This window comes from Aotus nancymaae, unplaced genomic scaffold (assembly GCF_030222135.1).
Source record: "Aotus nancymaae isolate 86718 unplaced genomic scaffold, 86718_ANA_hifiasm-v0.15.2.pri h1tg000025l, whole genome shotgun sequence".
In the NCBI taxonomy this organism is placed as follows: Eukaryota; Metazoa; Chordata; class Mammalia; order Primates; family Aotidae; genus Aotus; species Aotus nancymaae.
Window position 1 is genome coordinate 38,301,042 of NW_026988438.1, and position 15,243 is coordinate 38,316,284.

Consider the following 15,243-nt stretch of genomic DNA (forward strand, 5'->3'; position numbering starts at 1 on the left):
GTATGCCACTGCACTCCAGCCTGCGTGACAGAGCGAGACTCCATCTCAAAAAAAAATTAAAAGAATTTATCTCACAGTTTTCTTGAGATTCTTACTGTGTGTGAAGTGATAGTTTTTGGTTTGAAGTCAATGTGGCGAAAATTTGGCTGTGGTACAAATTTGGTGTTCCCCGTGCATTGTGGATTTGGATTTGTCCTGCTTTTTAGTGTTAAAGAGGACCTGCCTGGATTCTGGAGGGAAGTCTACTCTCAGCACTTCCTATGAGCAGCCTTCTTAGTTGACCTCTTCATGTTATTCTGCACAGTTAGGCTACCTGACTGCCCAGTTGTGTTTCAATCTTAAGGTAACTTTAAGGCACAGCCTTTGGATTTAAGTAAAGAAATGTACTTATGCTTACTAAAAATGGCATACATTTATGCAAAAAATAAATGCTACTTTCTTCTTCAGTATGAAGGTGGAACGTAGAGTTTAAACTTCTTCACAGCCAGAGCTGCTTAGGACTAACTTTTGGCACAGAGCCTGTATAGAGGTATAAACAAGCCGTGACTCCTAGGCTGGCCTTGTCCCTCACCTGTCCTAGGAGAGGACTTAGAGTATAAAAGCCCTCATGGTCGGCTGCTTCGTTTGATGGTGACTTTTTGCCATGAGTAGCAACATAGAGCCGTGCTAGCCTGGAGGCCCCAGCTCTCCTGTGGCTTTCTTTGCAGAAGCTGTTTGTATGGCAGTTCATTGGTTCTGGCCAGAAAGTCCCCAGTTTCTTGCCAGCAAGATATTAAGATCCTTCTAAACCCCTAATGGGCATTATGTCTTAGTGACTTACTTGTCTTCTGTTCTTCAGTGAAGTGATGTCTGGTTATTTGAAGCATTTGTTTCTAGTGAGAGAAAGTGAATTACCCCAGAAGTCTTCCCTCCCACCTGCCCCCACGTCTGTGGACTGTGATGTGTTACATAGATCATGATATGGCGTACGGTTCAGCACAGGCCCTGCAAATTTTATTTTAGAATCCAGTGAGAAGAAAAGCATGGTTGCCTCCTAGCCCAACCTCCTGCCCACCCTTGTGGGAACTGGAGAGACCATCTTTCTTGCTAAATGGGATATTGCTGTCACCTTGGTTTCCAGGGATCTGTGGGCCGGATGTGACATAGCCACATGCACGTGCTAGACCGTGCTTTACTCTCAGGTCTGATTCTGGGCTGCTGTGGACAGTTTGTTCTTCCCTCCCTCCAGGCCTCTGTAGTGAGCTGTTCCACGTCTGTCTGTGGTAAAGAGAGGCCTGTAGATGATAAGGATGGAAGATAAATGGATCGAAACTGAAGTTCTTCCCTGACAGTGTCCCCTAAAATTGGGTTCCTTTGCACTACACTATTTTGAATTCTGAAGCTACTAATGTGGAAAGTAATGTGGAAAGGTCAGAGTATTAAAAAAATAGAAAAATCAGTGCTGTATAGTCTTATTTCTCCCTGGGCTTGGTGTGGCTGTACCAGGGTTGGCAGTCATCTGCATTTTCTTTCTCCCTCTGTCTTACTTCTAACTTTAGTCCAGCTAGAATTTGGCGGGGGTGATGGTGGTCACTGGGGAGGAAGCAGAGTTCCTGAACTGAGTCCTGGGTCCGTCCTGCTGCCACTCCATGTTCTTGGTAGATTTTCGGAATTCCCAGATAGCGGTTCCTTAAGTTTTCTAGCTTGTGGTCATGGAAAGATGCCCAGAAGATGTCCTGGATCTCACATACTTAAACCTGTCTCTGTACCACTGCTAAGAGTCTCATCACATGTCACTTAGGTGATGTGACCCTGTTACTGCCTTCCAGTTCTCACTTGTAAAGCGAAGCAGTGTTTGAGTGCTGGAGACCTATACCATGTGGAGCTTGAAAACGTAGGGGGAGGATTTCTTGAGTTGACTAAGTGCGGTGTTGCTACAACCTGTAGAGCTTTCTGACTTGATTTCACCCCGTGGCTCTGAGGGTTCCAGAGAAGGGAAGGGTGCTCCTTGACTGAAGACCCAGTGGCAGGTCATCAGCCTGGCCTGGGTCACTGCCCTGAGGTGCAGTCAGTTCTCCTGCCCTCTTACTTGGAAGTCTGGTTCCTGCTATTTGAGGAGACCAGTCAGCACTTGTTCCCCTTAGCACCATTGCTTGTCTGCAGATCACATGTGTCGTGTACACCCTTTTCTGTGACTGTCTCTCCTCTTGCTGGTGCTCCTTGGTCTTCCCATGGTGGAGGAACCCACCCTGTCCGTGTTTTGCTTACAGCCTGATGCTCCAAATGGACCCAGTTCTGTCATGGGGTTTGATGGTCCACAGTTCAGTAGTAGATTGCCTGTTCTTTGATTTTATTCATCAGCCGATTTCTTGCACATTTAAAAGAAATTCAGAGGGAACTCAAAATATGAAGGGGAAGCTTTTCATTTCTCATGTTTTTTTCTCATATACTACCAGAGTTGTTTTAAATGCATGTCTTTTTTCTGGGTCTGAAACGGTGTCTTTGTGCTTTTTCTTGCTCTTATTTTATTAGCTCGTGGAGTCAGATTTGAGTGATGATGGCAAAGCATCTTTGGTGAGCGAGGAAGAGGAAGATGAAGACGATAAGGCTACCCCAAGAAGAAGCAGGTCTCGAAGAGGTAGTATTGGTCTTCGAGTAGCCTTTCAGTTCCCCACCAAGAAGCTGGCCAACAAACCAGATAAAAACAGTTCCTCTGAGCAGCTGTTTTCTAGCTCACGCTTACAGAATGAGAAAAAAGCAGTTCTTGGAAGAAAGAAAGCCTGTAGACAGGCGATGCAAAGGGAAGATTCTACTTCTGAGTCTGAGGACGACTCTCGGGATGAGAGCCAGGAGAGTTCGGATGCTCTGCTGAAAAGGACCATGAACATCAAGGAGAACAAAGCCATGGTGAGACTCGCGGGGGGCGCCCTGGGAGTGGGCTCCAGGCTCTGGCAGCAGTTGCTGGGCTCCCAGAACAAGGTTGCTCCTATAGATGCTGCTGTTGCTTTGGCTTCTGTCAGGAAAATATACTCTGGGTATTGTGTATCCTTTTTCTTTTCCAGAACCCAAAGCAACTATTACATGATCAGCTCTGGTTTGGGAACAGAGAGACTCCCCAGGACCATTTTTAGCTCCTCCATGGTGCCATGAACTAATGCTGCTTACTCTTGACCAAGCTAAGTTCTGAGTGTATAGTGTGGTGTTGGGGATGAGATGGGCTGAACAACTGGCCTGTTCCCAGCAGAGTAAAGCAGGGGGAGTGGGATGTCACTGAGTCCGTGGAGGAGCTGCAAGGAGCAGATTGGGCAGGTAGCTTTTCACCTAGAAACCACTGTTCTGTGGTGACTGGCCCTGGTTCCAAGACATCTCAAGGAATGGAAGAGGTTTAGGAGTTAAAATGACCTCAACAGTGTTAATTCACTCTAAAATGTCTTCATTAGAACAATTAATGGAACAAGGTGAAATCTTTGTTACTATATTTGGTTTTTCTGTGTGTAATCAATTACTGTTAATCTGATCATTGTAGAGAATCATTGTTTGCTTCATAATTGTTTATCGACAGAGTGTTTTTTTATAGTTCTACCACTTACCACTTTTAGCATTTTGGTGTTTTTTTAATCTTTTCCTTTTAAAAAAAGAATGATATAGTGATACTGTATATGTAAGCTAATATGTCAAATATAAATTACTTACAAAAATGGAACGCCTACTTTTGGGTTAATTTTATCCTAAGAAACATTTTTACTTAGCTAAGGGAAACTTTCAGCACTGTATCCATCTGCATCTTTAAGAGCTGGCTGGGCGTGGTGGCTCACACCTGTAATCCCAGCACTTTGGGAGGCCGAGGCAGATGGACCACGAGGTCAAGAGATGAGACCATCCTGGCCAACATGGTGAAACCCCGTCTCTACTGAAAATACAAAAATTAACTGAGCATCTTGGCACGCACCTGTAGTCCCAGCTACTCGGGAGGCTGAGGCAGGAGAATTGCTGGAACCCGGGAGGCAGAGGTTGCAGTGAGCCAAGATCCACTGCACTCCAGCCTGGCGACAGGGCAAGACTCCTTCTCAAAAAAAAAAAAAAAAAAAAATTCTTTGATTTTCTTTTTTAGTGACGCTCATATAATTGTATAAACTAAAATGAATCCTAATTAAATTATCCTACATATTGATGCCTCTTATTTGGTGTTATTGTCCATTTAGGAATATGTTCATAAATTACTTTTATTGATGAGAAATTAACCTATTTAAAAAATCAGATTTTTGGAGCTCTAAATAACCACTGAAATAATCTAGTTGAGCTTCTTTTTTGAACATCCTGAAACTTGAGACTAACATGTACAAAACGAATTGACATCACCTTGGATTAGCCTTCAAGTCAGGTTTGGAATTTCATGCTCCAGGTCTGGATGATTTCAGGACTGTTTCATAGTGTTGTGTTTTCCTTATATGTAAGGAATAGGCTAGTGTTCATTCACATGAATGATGACATCAGCATCACAGGTCTGGAGATAAAAACTTTACATGTGAGGTTAAAAGTATAAGTGTTGTGGGTTACATAAACTATTCAAGTTAGGTTTCTTACTGTAGCGGAATGGAAGACTTGAGATAGGTGTTGGATGACCTAGCCCTGGAGCACTATTTATGTAAAATTCTTTCTTTTGTTTGAACTTCAGCTTGCTCAGTTATTGGCGGAATTGAACTCAATGCCAGATTTCTTCCCAGTACGAACCCCGACCTCAGCTTCTGTAAGTAGAACTCCTTATAATTACACCCATATTGATACATGGTGATCAGCCACCAGACAGCTTTTGTTTAAGAGAGTCCCCAATTGCTTCTGTCTGTGCTCTTGATTTCAGAGGAAGAAAACAGTGAGGCGGGCCTTATCGGAGGGACAGATCACGCGGCGCATGAACCCGACCCGGAGCGCGCGGCCTCCTGAGAAGTTTGCTCTAGAGAACTTCACTGTCTCAGCCGCCAAATTTGCAGAAGAGTTTTACAGTTTCCGAAGAAGGAAGACAATTAGTGGGGTATATTCTGACTAATATATGAGTTAGTTTTGTCTGAGCCACTGTTCCTCCAAACGTGAATGCACATTGCTGTCACCCAGGGCTGGTTCTGATCCCATGGGTCTGCAGCAGCTGAGAACTTGCATTTCTCTCTGGTCCCAGGTGATGCCGTTGCTCCCAGGAGCACACTTGGAGAAGCAGTGCTGGTCTAAGCTGGCGGTCACAGAGAGAGCCTTTATCCAAGCCGAGCTGAAAAGCAGCTCATTTGTTAGGATGCTGCTTTGATCTCTGCGGGAGGCAGTAAAGGCCTGTCCACAGCTCCTGTCAGCTTTGTGGTTTCCACTTTGTGGAAGAGTACAGTGATTCCTCTTTGCTTTTCTGTTTTAGGCCTTAGACATTTCAAGCGCTTTCAGTTTGGAGGGAAAAACTTTGGACCCATTTGTGGGTTTGGCTGTTCACTGTGGTTCATCTCTCCACAGAGTTCACAGCAAAGAACCAAAAACCTTGAGTTTCTCCTCTATGATTGTATTGCCTTGCTGAGAAGGAAGCTTGGCAGGTAGCAGAATCTCAGTAAATACCGAAATGAAATGGCTGCAGGGAAATAGAAGAGGGACCGGGTTAACATGAATGGTGCTAGATCTTTGAGAGTTTAAAATGTTTATAATTTTTTATAACTGCTCAAAACAGCTCACTCTAGGTTCTGCTTGTGTTCATTGTGCAGGGAAAATGCCGGGAGTATAGACGACGTCACCGTGTATCTTCTTTTCGGCCAGTGGAGGATATCACCGAAGAGGACTTAGAAAATGTTGCCATAACTGTTCGAGATAAAATCTATGATAAAGTTCTGGTAAATTCTATATTATGAGTAATTTGCATGATTGCCATTCTTATTGGGAGTCTAAGACATTGGTATTTGAAATCTCACGTGTTTTTCAACTGGATCAGGGCTTATGCCATCTCACCAGGGGCTCAGAGCCAGGCTCTGAATCGGAGGGTCAAGGGTCAGCTGTACCTGGGGAAAGGGGAGCAGCTTAGTGCAGTAATTCCCACTGGGATGGTGTGCTCTCTTACGGATGCATAGAACCTGGGGGAAGGCAAGGGTATAGTTTAAAAGGGATTTTTACATGTAGCTGTTACGGTTTAAATATTGTATAGTGTTATGTTTTAACTATTGGAAAAAGATTGTGTATTTGGGGGTAACATCACCATAGAAAATAAAGGTTGGCAGAATATCTTTGGTAGGAAACCGGTTCAATTTCTTCTAAATGGTGATTTAGAGGGAGGCTTTGTATTCTACTTTTGTATGTGTTTTCTAGATAAGTAGTGCGACACTGTCTTAAGATAGTATTAAAATGCTTTACGTTTAGTTGCCAATATTTAAAAAAAAATAGATTTCACATTGGAGATATCCAGGTCTGCAGAGCTAGGGTGGAGCCGAGATGATGCCATCCAAGGCTCATTGCCACTTAGTCACCTGTCAGGGGCTCAGCCACCCCTGCCTTAAGCTTTTTCCTGGTCTCTCTTCCTGACAGTCTGATCATTTCATTCCTTCCGGCTCTCTGCTCAGCCTCATGTGACCTCATGTGCTCCTTGGCCCTAGAATGTGATGCTTACATTCTAGAGCAGTAGTCCCCAACCTTTTTGGCACCAGAGACCAGTTTTGTGAAAGACCATTTTTCCATGGATTTGGGGGGACAGGGAAGGGAGGGTTTCAGGATAAAACTGTTCCACCTCAGATCATCAGGCATTAGATTCTTAAAAGGGAGCACAACCTAGATCCCTTGTGTGTGCATTTCACCATAGAGTTTGTGATCCTATGAGAAGCTAACACTGCCACTGATGTGACAGGAGGCAGAGCTCAGGTAGTAATGCTCAGTCACCTGCTGCTCACTTCCTGCTGTGCATCTCAGTTCCGAACATGCCACAGACTGGTACTAACCCGAGGGCTGGGGACCCCTGGTCTAGAGACACTGCTATGGTTCTTATTAGGAAAACAATCCTGCTTGATTCGAGGAGACAGGTGGTATTTCTTCATGCACTTGGTAATGCACATGATGGCATCTGGCTTCAAATGGGCATCAGCAGATCCCTGAGTTCACCTGCTCACTGCCTTCACCCTCTAGGGTAACACATGCCATCAGTGTCGACAGAAGACCATCGACACCAAGACGGTGTGTCGGAACCAGGGTTGCGGTGGTGTGCGGGGACAGTTCTGTGGACCATGCCTGCGAAACCGCTATGGGGAGGATGTCAGATCGGCATTGCTGGACCCGGTAGGTGCAGTGTTTCTATTTGTCGTAAATTGTATGGGTGAAGGAAGCAAGCCAAAGATGGGGCTTCTGGGCTCTCACTGGGAACTGGGAGCTCCAGAACTTGGGTTTTTTTGCCTTCCATCAGTCCCTTAAGGCTCCAGAGAAAATGAAAAATAGGGATCCTGGAAGGGAGAGCAAGCTGACCAGTGGATATAATTTGTTAGATTTTCCATCGTCAGAACAAAACTTGGTTACAGTTGTCTAGCTTTGTACAAGTAATCCCGGTACCCTTCCTTCAGCAAAGTGATTTCCCTCTGATTTTTTTTTCTGAGCCAGGCTGAGATGGGTGTAGATTGCAGTATAGACTGTGTTCTGTGTGCCTGGCACTGTGCAAGGTGTTGCTCACGCTATCATAAATGTTTAATACCGAGAAATAGGTGTGTAACCCCTCTCTGCCTCAGCCCCCTCAGTAAAATGAGACATAGTATCACGGTTAGTAAGCACGACCTTGAGCCTGGGGCAGTCCTGCTACCGAGTATAACCTCTTAGGCAACAGTCAATGGGGTAAATATATCATCCTCAATTGACAGATGAACGTAAATTGCTGCTCAGGTCAGGTTAGTCATTCAACAAGCACACATATTGGAAGGGCTGAAATTCACACCTTGATCTTTTGGAAACCTTGTGCTCCTAAACCATGGCTGACATTCTGCGCTGTGACCTGCACGCTCACACAGAGCTATGCTTGGCCAAATGCTGGTGAAATTCTCCGTAAGTTTTAAGCAGGGGGCCCTGAAACCCATTGTTTCTCAGTGTTTGCATGTGACATGGGGTGATGAGCCTTCCTGCCTCATGAGGAGCCCCCTGGGGTGTAGACTGAAAGATGCCATGTGATTAAAAGTTGGGGGAGAGGCCAGTTGAGCCAGTCTGAATCTAAATCTCAGTTCTGGCCAAAGCCTGCAGATACTGAGGGAAGTTTCTGCTGTCATCTCTCTGTTAGGATTGGGTGTGTCCTCCCTGTCGTGGGATCTGCAATTGCAGCTACTGTCGGAAGCGTGATGGCCGCTGTGCCACAGGAATCCTCATTCATCTGGCCAAGTTTTATGGTTATAACAATGTTAAGGAATATCTGGAGAGGTAAGTCTCTAGCAGTTTACAGATCTTGAAATCCCCAGGCCGAGCATGGGAGACCCTCTTGGACAGATTTTTATAAAGCACGAGTGCCATTCTGCATCTGTTTGCATTGGAGAAGCTCAGGCCTGATATTTTCCCTGTTGGGGAATATTCTCCTTTCCTAGATTTTTCAACTCCACATGGCCTTTAACCAAGATTTTTTCTTGAGGTGTGTGTCAGAAATGGAAGGAGTGAACAAGGCAGGCTAAGGAGAAATGGCACAGTCTATGAAGAGCCAGAGGCAGCCATAACCCTAATGCACAGAGAAAGTTGAGGCAGTGTGCACTTTAGGGCGAGGAGACAGAATATGAGTGTGCGAGAAGTCATGCTTAGGGCATACTCGACCGGAGGGTGTCCTGTTAGTGATGCTTAGACTGTCAGGAGATCTGGGTTCTGGCTTTGTACTCTTAGATGATTGTGGACTCTCTCCAGCCTAGAATGCTGCCTTTGGATTTGTCCTAATGACTTACTTACTTACCAAATACTTCTCATCTTTTTCTCAGCTTACAGAAGCAGCTGGTAGAAGACAATTAAGAAGAGGAAAATGGAACTAGCCACCTCGCCATAGACTACTCCAGTGAGACATGCATACCATTTGTGCCTAAGATTTTTTACAGTTGTGTTTTTGTATAGAAATTCTTCATAGAGATTACTGTTTGTTTGTTTCTAAATACTATTTTTTAAAAAGATTGTTTATATGCTTACAGAGATTTCTCAGGAAGACAGCAGAGCAGAGGAATCTATATAGTTGTATACACAGACCTGTTTGTATGCTGTATTTTGTTAAAAGTATCTGCCAATGATTAAAAAGCACAATTTAAACTTTAAACGGGGTGGAGTTAAAGTTCAGGTAAGTTAGAAAACATTGTATGAGCAGCTCCTGTTGATCTTTCGCTTCCCAAACAAACAGTAACTCCAGGCCAAGTTTGTACAGGGGTCCTATATCCTTTAGTTTGCCTTAGCATGAGTGACCACAGTTCAGCATTCAGCAGACCACATGTATCGTTTAACCTGCTCTGGGTCATTGGACATTTATACTGAACAAAGTGCAATTTAACCACAGCACATGAGAGTACTACAGTTTTATTTTTATTAAAACTTGACTGAACAAAAGGGGACTGTCAATGTTGTAGACACTGGAGGGCTCAGAGTACCAGCCTTTGTCTTCAGGACTCACCTGGGGCTTGCTGCTTCTATATTTTGAAAAGAATGTAGGGGGTAATAATTTTTATTTTAATTTGCTGTTTAAAAATCCCCCTTCTTTTTTTGTGGCTGCATTGCTTTTGTAGTTGTATGTTTAGATGTACTTTTGTCTTTTTTTGAGATGGAGTCTCGTTCTGTCCCCCAGGCTGGAGTGCAGTGGCACCATCTCAGGTCACTGCACCCTCCTGGGTTCACGTGATTCTTCTGCCTCAGCCTCCCACGTAGGTGGGACTACAGGTGCATGCCATGCTAATTTTTTGTGGATACAGGGTTTCACCATGTTAGCCAGGGTGGTCTCGAACTGCTGACCTCCTGCCTCAGCCTCCCAAAAAGTGCTGGGATTACATGCATGAGCCACCATGCCCGGCCTCAGATGTACTTTTTTGTCTTGAGGGAGCCATGGGGTTTCAGAGGGAAAGCTACAATCTAATCAATGGACACAGATTTGGAATAGGTTTCTAATATTTTTTCTGCATTTGCTGATTTTTCTCTCTCTCTCCTTCACTTTTTAAGGATAGTGTTGAAAAAAGAGAATGTACGTGTGAGGTACTAAAACATTAAAACAGGATACATTAGAACAGTGCAGCAACACAACAGAAAATCCTCACTGCACTCACTCCAGCCAAGGCTGGAGGAATGACAGTGTTATCTTACGCTTCTAGCAGCAGAGCCACTCCGGCCAGAACCCATTTTGCCGTCTTCTCTTTGCTCTTCAGCCTAAAGGTCCAGATGTAGCTGGGGCCTCTCAGTTTGGTTCTGTACACTGGGCACTCGTAGGTTTGTCTGGTTTCTTGTCTGTCCACAAGGGTGGCCTTCGCAAAGATGACCGGCATTGTGCACGTCAGCTCCTTGAGACGGGCTTCGACAATGGTTCCTGACTGGGTGTCCCATCGGGCGCCTATGGCAAAAACACAACGGTTGCAGTTGTGTGGCATGTTGCTACTGATGATCTAGTTGTTTTTGATGCAATAAATATGCTGGTTTTGTCACATTTTTGCTTGTCAGTGGTTATTTTTACCCAGCTGGCCAGACTGAGCTTTGGAAGGTAGGTTCCCCTGCCTGTGGCCGAGGCTCTGCTTTGCTTCCATGTTTAGTAGCGAAACTTTATGAAATGGGATTCTAAGAATTTGCATACATTAAAATAGTTTGCTCTTCCTTTTAAAACAAGTAAAAGAAATCTCCAATTCACCAAATTCCCTCCCTGTCACACCTTATTCTGTTACACCAAGTACCAGACACTCACTTACATCAGAACTTGAAGTAAAAAAGGAACATCTTAGTAGAGACTAATTGTCCTGCAGAATAATGCATGGCCACATAAATTCGGAAACTATTGCATAGTCTAGCCCCCTCTTAGAGACTCACCCTATGCAGTAGCATCTTCAGGGCTTGGAGAAGTCTTGTAGCAAACTATTGGAGCAAATTTACTGATAGTTTTTAAACAAAGGAAACATTTTGAAATGATTACATTATTTTGCTTTTCAATATAAATTCAGTCTTTCTTAAGTAACTCTGTGGCATTAACACCCAGACATATGTGCAAAATTTAAATGACAGCCGTCACCCCAAATATTTTACAATTTAGTTCACATTGGACACCCATCCCAGCATTTCAAGTGTTTGAGAAAGAGGAAGAAATGCGATAAATATGATTAGCATAAGGTTACTGTGTGAGGAGATGCTGAGAGACCGTAAGCAGAGGCCCAACATTGATCTGAACCTGAGTAAGAAAAGGCTCCCCACCTACTCCTCAGGTGTCTTACCCTCCATGAACAGCCCGTGGAGGTATGCACCTTCCCTTGGCGGGTGGCCATAATCTTCCTTTGTTTTTTTGGTAACATCAACAGTCAAGCACGTTTTATCCAGTGGCCACTCATTTTTTCGAGCCATTGTCTGCATGATTGCTTTGGAAACAAAAACGCAATAGGATCAATAGGATAAAAACGTTGTATATAAGGTTCCCAGGAACTACCAGTAAACTGAGGCATCCTTTAGTCCCATGGGGTGTTTTAGGTTCTTAGGCATTTGCACGTGGCTGTGCCGGAGCAGGGATTGGCCAACTAAGGCCTGCAGGACAAGCTCACTGTTTCTATAAACAGTTTTACTGGAATAGCCACAGCCATTTGTGTATTGTCTGTGGTTGGTTTTGCAGTACAACAGGAGAGTAGCCGCGCCACAGACCATGTGGCCCTTTCCAGAAAATGTTTACCAGGGAACACACCGTGCCCCACCTCGCCGTAGGAGGTCCTTTTCCTTTTGCTGCGACTCGCCTGCCCAGGACTTTGTTTCCTCTGTAGCTGCTGGTCCTTTCTGTAATGGCTGCTGCTTGAGGATTGCTGAGCAGGGCAAGGCGATGCTGTCATACATAAAGCAAGCAGGACTTCTGCTGGGGGTATGGTCCTGTCTGCATCGGGGACTGCACTGCCTCAGCCCTTACCAGTTAAGAAGGACTGTGGGTTGAAGAAGCCTGAGAGCCACACGACAGCTGGAAGGACAAGGTCTTGTGTCCAAGTATCGAGTTCTCGGCATCGTAGGAGGAGGTCATTGAACCTGGTTAATGGGAGGTAGGAAGAAGGAAACTTGCTGTTGAGTAAAACTCATTTTCCAGTACATTCTGGCAGTACGTGGGAGGCAGTTAGGGCGGGGTGGTGGTGGAGGAGAAGTATACCACTGACAGCTGGTAAAATCCTTCCCTGGGAATTTGCAGGGCACTGTCCCTTTAAAGGGCTCGTTTGTTTCCTGTTGGAGACGATGCCTGTAGCCCTTGCATTAGGGCAAGATGCACTGAGGAATGTGGAAAACTGATTTCCATTTATTCAATGGATCCTCTTTATGCTATGTAGTGACTGTACAAAGATCATCACTCTATGACTTGGACTTGGACTGACAAGCGCCAACTTGGATGTATGGACAGGGTGTCCGAGGACAGGGATGGCAAGGCTCCTGGTTACAAGGCCAGCGTGGGCAGAAAAGCTGATACAGAGAGAACAGCACGTGCAGAGGCAGTGGAGCATGTGACAGTAGTCTAACCACGTGCAGTAACTACCTGAAAGCAGGGAGGGAAAGGGTAATAAGGAAAACAAGTCAGCCATGAATGGCGTGCCAATGGTTTGAGAAACGCTGCTGTTACAGACATGTTCTCTCCTCTACTCACAATTGCAATTGGGCAAGGTAGGAAGTATCTTCATTTTTGTTTGTTTGTTTTTAGATGGAGTCTCGCTCTGTCTCCCAGCTGGAGTGCAGTGCCACAATCTTGGCTCACTGCAGCCTCCGCCTCCTGGGTTCAAGTGATTCTCCTGCCTCAGGCTCCTGAGTAGCTGGGATTATAGGCACACGCCACAACACCCAGCTAATTTTTGTATTTTTAGTAGAGACAGGGTTTCACCATGTTGGCCAGCATGGTCTTGATCTCCTGACCTCGTGATCCATCCGCCTCAGCCTCCCAATGTGCTAGGATTACAGGCCTGAGCCACCATGCTTGGCCTCTGCAGTTTAACTACAAGGAAGCTGGCTCACAGAGGCTAGGGACAGATGAACCTCTTTGATAAAATTAAGAGACAAGTAAAACCTTGAAATGTCAAGTTTCAGAGGCTGCTTAAAGGCGACCAGGAGAATGGAGTACAGAGAGCACAGCCTCAACATAAAAGCCAGAGACTTCTCCAGAAGGAAGGACTGGCACTGAAGTTTTCTAGGACCTTGTCTGCTTCAGAGTTGCAGATGAAGTGGGGATGAATGAGCAACCAGCCAGCCAAACCACATGGCAGACGTCTGCCTGAGACACCTGGCTGACGTGGCTGTGAAGAAGAAAAGGCTCATAATGCTCACATTCAAACTTAGGTCACCACAAGGAAAATTCCTGTTCCCAGACCTATATTAAATTCTTCCAAATAGCTGGATCAGAAAAAGCATACTTGAAGATAAGAAGAAACCCGCATAGGCACCATACAAAGGAAAAAGGGGAAGAAGAAGAAAAGCAAGAGCAGGAAGACATTCCTCTCAAAATGTTGCCATCATGAGGATAAACACTGCAACCAATTTGTAACAGCTAAAACCAGTTTATATAAACAAGATCATGACTTGGATCAGGAAGGAAAAAGTAAGGAAATTAAGTTTGAAGACCTCAGAAAAGAAGAAAATATAAAAATGAAAGCAAAAAGCAATAAGGCATAAGGGAGAATAAAAACAAATGGAAATAAAGAGGTAAAGGATTAGAGTGAAAGCAATAAAATGAAAGCTGAAATGAGGCCACATGTGGTGGCTCACATCTGTAATCCCAGCACTTTGGGAGGCCAAGGCAGGTGGATCACTTGAGGTCAGGGGTTCAAGACCAGCCTGTCCAACATGGTGAAACCCCATCTCTACTAAAAATAACAAAAATTAGCTGAGCGTGGTGGCACATGCCTGTAATCCCAGCTACTTGGGAAGCTGAGGCAGGAGAATCACTTGAACCCAAGAGGCAGAGGTTGCAGTGAGCTGAGATCATGTCACTACACTCCAGTCTAGGCAACAGAATAAGAATCTGTCTCAAAAATAAATAAATAAATAAAACTGAAATGAAACAGTATGAAATAGTGTAATTCTAGACAATTTCAGTTTTCCTAAATCATATCTTTGAATCTATGTAATCAAGGGCACATGATGTTCCAAGAAAATTTGGTAGCGAGTAATCAATACTAAAATATAAAGAATAATATGAACAATAAAGACACAGAAGCCCTGGACGGCCAGGGGAAAACAAGAAGCCATTTATAAAGGGAAAAGAAGTATGCTAGCTTTCGACATCTCCATGGCAGCATTTGACAAGAGGAACGCGATGGCTACAAAGGCCTCCAACTGAGGATGTTACTATTATTGTTTAATAACTAGCCAAACTGTCATTCAGGTGTAGGCATGAAACACCACCAGCAAATCCAACAAACAGGAAGGTTTATAACCCAGGAAAGAGAGAAGTCTTGATCAAAGTACTCATTTGTAAGAATATTTACACTTCTCAGGAAAACAGTGTAATAGTTGTAAAAACAAAAGTAGGAAGTTATGAAACTAGGCTGGGCACCCTTTCAAAAATAAACAACCTGGAACTGAAAAATTACGGACAATGAAATATATTTTATTTAAGACAGTGTCTTGCTGTGTTACCCAGGCTGGAATGCACTGGCATGATCACACCTCACTGCGCCCTTGACCTCTCGGGGTCCAGCAGTCTACCACCTCTACACCTCGAGTAGCTAAGACTACAGTCACATGCCACCACACCTAGCTAATTTTTAATTTTTTTTTAAGAGACAGGGTCTCATTATGTTGCCCAGGCTGGCTTCAAACTCCTGGGCTCAAGTGATCCTCCTGCCTTGGCCTCCCAAAGTGCTGAGATCATAGGCATGAGCTACTACACCCAACCTGGACAATGAAATTTAAATAATTAAGAAACAGATTGGAGGCAGTTGAAGATACAATGAAGATCACCCAAAACTGAAGTCTACAAGTATACACCCGAGAGACACTGAAAACATAACAGGTCCGGCAGGTAAATGCAGTTATGAGGACAACATTCGGAGAAACAAGTGCTAAGACTTTTTCGGAACGGAAGCTATGGATGGAGTCTCGTGTTTATAACAGCACTTTAAAAATCCA

General features: G+C 44.4%; 2 protein-coding genes across 4 annotated transcripts in view; one reads left to right on the forward strand and one right to left on the reverse strand.

Annotated features, from left to right (window-relative positions):
- The window catches only part of CDCA7L (cell division cycle associated 7 like), a 206,420-nt gene extending 195,814 nt beyond the window's left edge, over positions 1 to 10,606 (forward strand). For all 3 annotated transcript variants that reach the window (XM_012447805.2, XM_012447803.2, XM_012447804.2), the window contains 7 exons: positions 2,512 to 2,886; positions 4,655 to 4,726; positions 4,838 to 5,008; positions 5,709 to 5,834; positions 7,111 to 7,260; positions 8,240 to 8,376; positions 8,916 to 10,606. In XM_012447805.2, the coding sequence (XP_012303228.1) occupies positions 2,512 to 2,886; positions 4,655 to 4,726; positions 4,838 to 5,008; positions 5,709 to 5,834; positions 7,111 to 7,260; positions 8,240 to 8,376; positions 8,916 to 8,946 (1,062 nt within the window). In that variant the 3' untranslated portion in view covers positions 8,947 to 10,606. The remainder of the gene's footprint in view (positions 1 to 2,511; positions 2,887 to 4,654; positions 4,727 to 4,837; positions 5,009 to 5,708; positions 5,835 to 7,110; positions 7,261 to 8,239; positions 8,377 to 8,915) is intronic.
- DNAH11 (dynein axonemal heavy chain 11) overlaps positions 9,638 to 15,243 on the reverse strand; it is a 407,386-nt gene continuing 401,780 nt past the window's right edge. Inside the window, exons 80-82 of the mRNA XM_064380322.1 lie at positions 12,053 to 12,165; positions 11,379 to 11,519; positions 9,638 to 10,513 (exon numbers count right to left, since the gene is read on the reverse strand). Coding sequence (XP_064236392.1) covers positions 10,266 to 10,513; positions 11,379 to 11,519; positions 12,053 to 12,165 — 502 coding nt within the window. The 3' untranslated portion in view covers positions 9,638 to 10,265. The remainder of the gene's footprint in view (positions 10,514 to 11,378; positions 11,520 to 12,052; positions 12,166 to 15,243) is intronic.